This window comes from Aythya ferina (assembly GCF_964211825.1).
Source record: "Aythya ferina genome assembly, chromosome: 7".
In the NCBI taxonomy this organism is placed as follows: Eukaryota; Metazoa; Chordata; class Aves; order Anseriformes; family Anatidae; genus Aythya; species Aythya ferina.
In genome coordinates, this window is record NC_140302.1 from 9324384 (window position 1) to 9333823 (window position 9440).

The 9440-nt window shown below is 40.1% G+C and overlaps 1 protein-coding gene across 1 annotated transcript in view; it reads right to left on the bottom strand.

The window, feature by feature from the left end:
• The window catches only part of WAPL (WAPL cohesin release factor), a 72952-nt gene extending 64058 nt beyond the window's left edge, over nucleotides 1-8894 (bottom strand). Inside the window, 1 exon segment of the mRNA XM_084525320.1 lies at nucleotides 8371-8894. Coding sequence (XP_084381446.1) covers nucleotides 8371-8872 — 502 coding nt within the window. The 5' untranslated portion in view covers nucleotides 8873-8894.
• Nucleotides 8895-9440: the final 546 nt, after the last annotated feature.

Genomic DNA, 9440 nt, shown 5'->3' on the forward strand with positions numbered 1-9440 from the left:
ATGGATATAAAATACACAGTTCTAAGAGATGGGCAAAAATTTACCACTTAGATAACATCATTACCCACTGATGCCTGCAAGATCTGGAAAAGCATTGCCTGTTAGAGAGCATAAACAGAAGATAAGAAGTGTAAGAGCCTCAAAAGATTAGACTCTCAAGACCAGTTTCATGGTTGACAATCACCGAAAGAGCTAAAATTATAGAACCACCACATCCAAAGCTATGATTACAGATTCTTACGTAATTCTTGTTCTTCACTCTTTGAAACAAAACGAGTTCTCGTTAAGTTCACGTGCAGGTTGGATAGACACTGCTTTGCTTCTTGGCAGATGTTTTATGTTGTATCCCTATTTTGCAGAACTCCACTGAAAACCCTGAAGTGATGAGATTTAATTTACTGCTATCACGGAACTATTTTCCTTAAGAATAGTTTGCTTTTTTTTGTTACACCCTGAAAGTGAAAATTCTGAAGTACTTTATATGAAAAGTCCAAATTTACTATTTAACAAGCTTGCATAGATGAACCAAGTTCTGAATTACACTACACCTCTTCATGTCAGTTAGTTATTCTAAGCATATAGCTCATGAGACAGAAAACATCTTTAATTTTTCCTTATCACCTAATAGCAGCCTTTCAGTTTGGTAACATGGGATCTCTAAACAGTCACTCTGTTCACTCCACACTCCCAGCAGATTCATTTGTAGGCCTGGACGCAGCCTGTGCTGGTGTCTGTGGGTCCGTTAGTCACAATACAGCCCCCAGCTCTTCCTCCCATGTAATGAAGCATAACCGCACAGCAGCACTATGCGACGTGCCAGACAATTAAAAGAGCTACAGATTTTCAATGAACAAGGAAATTCTCAAGTGAACAACAAACACGTTATTACAGGGCTGTAAGAAAAACTTGGGCCAAGCTCTCCAGTGGCTTTCTGAAGGTGAAGTGCTGTTAGCCCAACACCCTTCCCATGTGGTAGGCTGCACAGGACCAAAACACCCAAAGTACCACACAACTGTTTCTCACCTTGGACCTCTGCTGAGCCACACGAAGCTACTCCTCACAGACTTTTTCCCCACTGGGAGAACATACTAGCAACAGCCGTTCTGAGAGGCTGTCTTATGCTGATGCAAAAATGATAGCTGCTGCCAGTCAGAGTAACACTTGCTTCTAAAACCTGTATATTTCAATGGAAATGGAGGCCTGCCTGCAGGTGGCAGGGGCAGGCTGACACAAGTACTGCTCCTCTCACACAGAAAAATATTCATACTTCTCATCACCTGCCTTTATCCCAGGCTTAATTTTCCAATACATCGGAATTTTGTTTTTAAGTAACAACCTAATTGCTTTTCCTCTCACCTACCACTTCTTCAGCCAGCAATCAGATTTTCTGCTTGGTCACTGGTGTTTCACTGCATCTTCAGTCACTGCACAGCTCATCACCATCTTCATACCAGTCTACATGTACTTACCCGGCCAAACTGCACACAGCGCAGTGCATAGCACGACTGCCTTCCCAGCAAACATTTCTGGGGGAGGAGGGAAACAAAGCTACCATGACTAATTTACTCCTTCACTACTGAAGGCACTTCCTCCTCCATTTAAAATGTAAGTAAGAATTAGCCTAGGTTGCTTGTCATCAGCTATACCCTGCCTCTCAATTTCTACCAAATTTAAGCCCTACAAGTTTCCTTAAATGACCCCTTGCACTTCAGTCCTTTCCATTTTTCCAGATAGGTATTCTCATCCAAGTTATATATATTAGTCTTTCAGCTTGTCTTTCACAGGTGGAAAAACTGACATTTCTCCTCCACTCTTCTTCCTAATCTTGCTTTAAAATCTTCTACAACATTCTGTAAACCTCATTTAAAGTCTGTTTTTCTTCCACAAGTATATACCCACAAGAGAAACACGACTGTTTCTTAACCTTATTGCCTTGCATTTCTATCTATCCACACTGATAATAAGTTACAATGTGACTCCCTAGACACTGAATTATTATGTAAAAACCAAAAATACCATGGAGCATGTTATCAATGCTCACACCCAATTTGTTACCAAAGTCCACAGCTCTCTGAGGCATAGGATAAATCACAGTTGTAATAAGCAATGTTAAAATTCCTTCCTTTTTCGTCTAACAATGAAGAATTCAGCAATGAAGAACTCTACAACAGTGCAAGACTGCTTGGTCAGAAACCTTAAACTAAAACAGTCCTGAAGCGATGAGACACTGTCCAACATTGAATCCAACTGTCAGAAGAGCTACTATACTCCGTACAGCAGGAGTTTCCAGAGCTGTACCGTGCCTTCACCTCTGACAGGAAGTCCAGTGAACAGCCACAGTCGTCCTCCTTCGTAGCTTGGAGGACATCGCTTGCTGAGAGCAGCAGGAGAAAGCTGATCCAGGAAGCGAACCACTTTGCCCTTGCAGGGAACACCAGACAGTGCCATGGGCAACACAAATAGCTGGCACCAAGTTTTTTCAGAAGGGCTTACTGCATAGAAGTACTACAGCAGCACTAATAACCATTAGAACAAATGCATCCTGGGACTCCTAGGTCAGTCTGGGTTCAGACACCACTCATAAATATGTTGAAACCCTTTACTGAATATAGTAGCAGTTTCCTGTATGAACATACAAACTAACAGTTGGAATTTGAAGACCAATTTCCATACAGTTAATTGTAAGGTAGCAATACTAATACAGATCTCAGCAGTTTGAACATGAAATGGCTGCCTTACCAACTGTTTTCTGCTTTCCTGCATACTTTGGTCAGCTTCAGCAGCATGCCTGTTAACAGGCTTTCTTCTAGAAGCACTGAACAACTGTTCTGAATGCTAACTTATTTCAACTTGTTAAACATGAGAGAAGCTCTTGGCAAGAGACCTGACAGTGAAAAACTTGATCTTTTAAAAAATTAAGTGTATGAATGAAGTCTATAAATAAAGAATGATTTCTAAAGTATAGATTCCAAAAGTGGGGTTAAGAAGCTCACTGTAATTTGGGAAAGCGTAGCTACAGATTTGGGAAAAAAAAAAATCATGTGCTCTGTATGTAGACATTGAGAATACATTTCCCTCTCCTTAGGAAATCTGGGTTGCAGAAACCACAAGATCGCTTCCCAAACACTGTTTCCTCCAGTATTGCTATTTTAGTAAATCAGTATAAATACTGAAATTTATGAAGAACTTCAGTCCTTTTACACTGAACATCGATGGGGAAGGGGGAAAGGAAGGAATCTTCAAAGTATCTGAGTTATAGAAAAAAAAAATTGAGCACCCTCATCACAGTAGTTTGAACATTGTCTACCATCACAGCAAGGAAACTCGGTGGGCATGGGGAGAAGGGACAACTTCCCCCTTCAAAAAAGGGGAAACATGAAAACTACCAAAGGAAGAAAAGAGTCGAGCAGATAAACTGCAGCTACCTGTACACCCAACTTCACTGCAGCCATCTAGACAAGCTTCACAACACTCAAATTCTACGGGTACATAATTTCTTTCAAACCTTTCCCCTTCCTTGCTATCAGTTTCCTAATGCTTTGATTAAGACCGAGGACAGCTGCTGTTCTTTTTAATCATGGTTGCTACCAGCTGTCTCCTAAGACAGCCAAATGCACAGACCTCATTCAGTTTCCCCCAACTTTTTGCTCCATTTTTGGACAGAAGATGACTTAACTGAAATTCTTCCCTAAGAGGTAAATAAATTGCACTAAACAGCCCTGCAAAGGAAGATACGGTAAGATTACTCAAGTCTAAGTATTATTTAATATGTCCATGCCACTGTTAAAACACAAAATAGAAGCTTCAAAAGAATTTAAAGATACAACTCTGGCAAATCTTGCTAGCAAATGTAATTATGAAGTGATACCTAACTCAGAGCTGAGAAGCTGAAACTTTGCTCTGAAGATAGGGCTCCCCCACCCACATCATCAGGCTGCAGAAGCTTTGCAGACACATCCATCAGGGTTCTAGCAAGACAGCCTGCAGGAACAGACACGGTGACTTGAACCATCTTCCTTTCAGAGCAACCATTTTCTGCAGGTTGCACTACTCCCTTGGTACTCCTTTTGAGCAGCTAAATACAGGCTGGCTCTGAATGCTGGGTTCTGAAGTGGTTAAGCACAGTTGTATCATTCCCTTCTGCACTGCATAAGCCCAAGTTATTAAGCAGGATTGCATTTGTCATTTTGATTTGCTACTGATATGTACATGAGCCCCAAGCAAGAAACAAGGGCATTACAAACCTGCCTAGAAACATAAGAACTACACAGCACACAGCCATTTTTTTCCTTATGGTCCCATAAGTGAAAGAACTTGGGGAACAAAGATTTGAGTACTACTACATAACAAACGACAATATACGGCAGAGCATTTTTCATAAATATTCTAAATGTTGGGCAAGAAACAAAAGTTTCACGAATACTTTATATGCAATCATTTGCCCTTTTATTCTTGAAGAAAAAAGCACAAACTCAAATTGCACTGCCTAGACAGTAACCCCAAACACATATACATATATTTAACACCCCAACACAGCAGAAAGGGATACTACTCCTACACTGCTCTTTATTCTGAAAAGACATTTTAAACCATCTTGTTTTCTGTTTCTCCACACCAAATAAAATATATTTTTAAGAACTCATAGGCTTTAAAATACAGAAGACTTAAAGCAATCCATGCCCATTTAAAACACCCAGAATTATTTTAACTTAGAATTAATCTAAGCAGTATTATCACACAGCCAAGGAACAGGAACGAGGTGCACACAGATAAGACACACCCAAGCACTCAAAACATCACTCGACGTGAATGCCCTTTCTACAGAAGTACATCAACACCGTGGAACAGAGCCTCCAGAAGCCCGAGTTAAAGAAGGACACCACAAAGGCTGGCAGCAAACTCACCACATACGAATGGCAGAAGTGCATAAGCAGCATTTCCCTAAGCTGAAGTGGCTGGAGCAGGGAAATGAGAGTTATCCATTTTGAAACATATTCATACCCTAATGCAGTTACAAAATGCCATACCATTTCTTAAATTGCATCACGCTTTGACTTGACATTTCATCTGAAAAAATGTACAACGTTGATTTTGACAGACAAGCTACCATATTCTAATAGAAGAGTTATTAGAGAATTTTTTGAAACTCGCACCTCAGAATTTGCTCTGCAGGGCTTTAAGCGTTTTTATATTAAAACTTGTGTGAACACGAATCTAGTGTCAATTACTGTTTTTAGTTTGTGCCTCACAGTATAAGTCTAACATTAAAAAAAAAGTCACCAGGGTATTTCAGAAATCCAAATAAGTACGGAATAAGTATGGATCTGTAGGCTTTCATCTTATTCCACTGCAAGTCTCTCATAAAAGGTTTACCTGACTACTAAATTGTTGCATTTTTGCTCAATATGAATTACCAGCTTGATAATTTTCAAATGACTCAACTTACTTGCTAGCTACCAAGTTCTACCTTAACAAAGGTGACCTAGCAGCAACTATTAATGCAGAACACTCTTCTGCTATTTCTAAGTTACCTAAACTCCTACTCTCTGTAAATTACCTGTTACATGCAGGATTACTCATGAACATTCTTCAGCCAGCATTAGGTCTCGATCAAGCAACATAAGGGTAAGATTATGAGAAGCTTTCCACATTAAGAGCTTCTCAAAGCCTTTAAAATGAGATTGTTACAAGTACTAGCTGAAGGCTATTAAAAAAACAGTAAGGCACACCATTTTAAATAAACGACACAGATCCCCAACTGCATTACAACAAGGTTGCACAACCATTAAAACAATCAAAAAAATGGGGACTGCTTTTTAATACCAAACAGTAGTTAAAATTAACGCATATTGCATCACCGCCATTTTAATAACCAAAGAAATGAGCATTGAGGCAGGGAGCCTTATCTGGTGCAAAGTCAGATCAAACCGTAGTTCTCAGCTTGCCCACAGCCACGTAGTCTCAGTTTTCACCTTATTCTGGGGTAAGGATTAAGATCCAGTGATGGCACGTGCTATCAGGGAGCCCTGACACCTTGTCTATTCAGTATCACCACAAGGACTTGTAAATTGTACTTACAACAAGTTCACAAGCACAACACGAACATCAGTATGGACTTAGCCTAGTTTCCTGTACTAGACATACTCTGCTGTATGTTGGTTAAGGTTGAGCTCACATTGCAGTCTCTCTCACTCTGGAAATATTAATACTGTTCTACCTGCTTGCCTTTTTTTCCCCTCCTTCCCTCTCTTCAGCTATGGCAGAACTTGCTCCCACAAGAATCTGTAAGCCCTTCAAACAAGTCTGATTGAACCCAGCAGAGTTCAAGAGTCACCAGGAAGGAGGGAACCAGGGAAGGGAAAACATGGAAGCAGTGCAAGTACATGAGCTGTATGTTAGGACACCACACACCAAGAAACAACCTTTTGATTGTTACTCCGTTTTTCTCCCCCAAGTTCCCTCTTGCCTCATCACAAATCAAGCTAACTACATCTCTGCAGGTCTGAAAGACAGCCCGGTATCATCAAACTTTACTCACCAGTCAATGTAACAAGGAAGCCTTTGAAGAAGCTACATCCATGGTGGCTGAGTACACCACTCTCTCAAATTGCTCAATGCTCTCAGTGACATTTTCAGGGACCATTTTTATTTATTTTGGTTAAGTCCACACACAAGTATAATATCTGCTTAAACCATCCAAGTTTCATTTACACTTCCTGTCCAAAATAAACACTATTGCCAGTCCCGGTCTCCTTACACTTATTTAATAGGATGTTACGCAAAGATTCACTATCAGTTGAATTTGATTTCTGAAGCAGGGAGTTATGAGATGGGTTTATGTCTTCATATGATGGGGTGTAAACTGTCTGTAAGAATACATTCTGAAACAACAGCATTGTCAGGCCAAGATCCACCCTGTCCTTCACTTGCTGGCTGGTTTGCAGCCAGTGCCAGATACTTCAGCAAAGCACATGAGGCAAGCATTTGTTCCTTCAGTGAGCTGTCGAGGTAACCTCCCCCTCGGCATCCAGACCACCGCCACCAATGGCCTCATCCACTGAGACTCATCAGTTTCTTTTCAGAGCCGTATATACTCATGGCATACGTGGCACTGTCTAACAAGGAGTCCTGGAATTTACACAGGCAAATTACAAAAAGGTTTTCTGTTTTAAATATTCTGTGTTGTTATTTTCCACGCTACCAGAACAACGAAGCACCAATAAAACTGCAAAGGTCTGTTCCTCCCAGCCTTTTATGCAACACAAATTTTCTCCCCACAGCTCATATATTTTCCTACCTGAAAACTACTGCTCTAACAAGGCTCTTCTACGTTGAAGCCATTTCATTCTAAAACCTGCTCTGCTACGTTCTCTCATTAACAATCAGGAAAACTCATTACTATTTCATTCCTTGTAAATACTGGGGGATGAATCTCTCCAATCTCTTAAGAAAACTTAATTCAAACTTAGCAAAGCATAAAGTGTATTTCCAGACTGAAGGTGTTCCATGCTTACAGATAAATAAACTGCAGAAAACCATATGAAAAACATGAAGATTTTAGCAGCAAAAATAAGAGTAAAATTGAAAGAACACTACATATCCCACCAATCCTTTTGTCAATCTAAAACCCCATCAACATTCCACACTTTTTCTTGAGTAAGATTATTTCACAAATTACCAAGCTATGCGTTTCTTGCGCTATTCAGCATGGTTCCTGTCTGTTGCAAAAAAGACCACTCAAAGTTCTGATCCCAGGGATAAGTTAACCGTATCTGAGAATTCAAAGTTACATAACTTCTTCTCATTAAAGTTGATTATGATAATCCAGAGCAAGTCAGTAAGTGTCAGCTTCATCAAGGTTCATCTAATGTGATCTTCTGCCCAATTTTAGAAGCTATGGTTTAATCAGCCCATTATATGAAAACTTCTAATGAGATATGACAGGTGATCTTATCTAAGAATGACTTGAACAAGATTACAGCAGCATTCAGCACCATGGGGTCTGCAAATTCCCTTTCTAAAGTATGAAGATCTCTTACAAACTGTTTGGGTCTGAAAAGAGCTCCTTAAAGTTTAACAGAATTCTGTTTGATAGATCTGAAGCTTTTTACATACACATTGATAAAAATGTGCTAATTAAAAAAAATACAGACCTCTAGGCAGCTGAAGTTCAGAAGACTACTTTTTCCATACAAATCACTGAACAGGCAGATCACAAGCTATACCTGCACAGAAGTACCCATGTACCTGCACTAAATTAGAGCCTGCTACAGTTTGATTAGAACAGTTAACCAACCCCAGAAAGCACCAAGTCTAAATATAGAATAGCAAAAAACAAACAAAACTGAGTGGACAGTTGAGTAAACGTACCTGCAGCTACAAGTTTAGCACTGCTGCCTTTGCTTTCTCCATCTTCCACATTTTTGCTTGCGCTCTTTTCTTTTAAGAGAGGAACAGTATTGCCAAAAGGTATCTGCTTGCTGGATGCAATGTTTTCTCCGCTGTCTGGCTGATTAATTCTGCTGTTAGCTTCAAGGAGAGAAGCAAAGTCCTCAGACTGAGCAGCTTCACTGGAGTCCAGCTGAGAGGAGCTTTTAGCCTGTGACAAATTCTTCGAAGACACAGGAAGAGATTCTTCATCACTGTCAAATCCAAACGGATCCTCTGTTACCTCGTCTTCAACTTTGGGTTTTTTAGGAACTTCAGAAATATCTGGTTTGACACTGGGCCTCTTCTGTCCTAACTTGGCCATGAAGGTGGTTTCTCCCCATTTTGTGCTAAGGGTGGTCCGTTTGTTGGAAAACACTTCGTCAAACTTTGAACTGCCGTTTCCCCCTTTCCGGCTATAGGTCTTTCCAAATCGGGATGTCATTTTGGCTCCTGTTTCATATTCTCTGTTGGAAAAGAAAGAGAGAAGCAAATTTACAAACTTTTCAGTACAACCGATTGCACCTCTGCGGTTTATTGGGTCTACAAGCACAAGCAAAAGTCACGTTTTGCATAAGCAATAGACAGACACATCATCTGCTCCTTTATAGAGACTAACTCATCTACCTGTGAATGTCACTACATCTAAGGTTTCTGCAATCAGCAGCTCATCTACCAACGTAACGCAAAGTTTAGTTCCTTGCACACTTACGAAACAAGACATAGCACAACAAGGCTACAAATCTGCTACAAATATATTACTTTTGGTATTGCTTTGATCTGTTTGTATTTTGAAGTATAGAAGGTACTCCTCTCACAAAGCATCAGCAGAAAACTAAACAGTATTTTCACCCCATCCAAAGGTGCAGCTGTCTGCTTGAGTCCAATACTACTGTATGGTTTTAGATTTTCAGTAGAAAAACGTAAGGATTTTCGAAGTATTTCAGTTGCTACAGACACTTTACATACTAATTCATCACGAATAATGACAACTCCATGTTCTTCTCTGCACA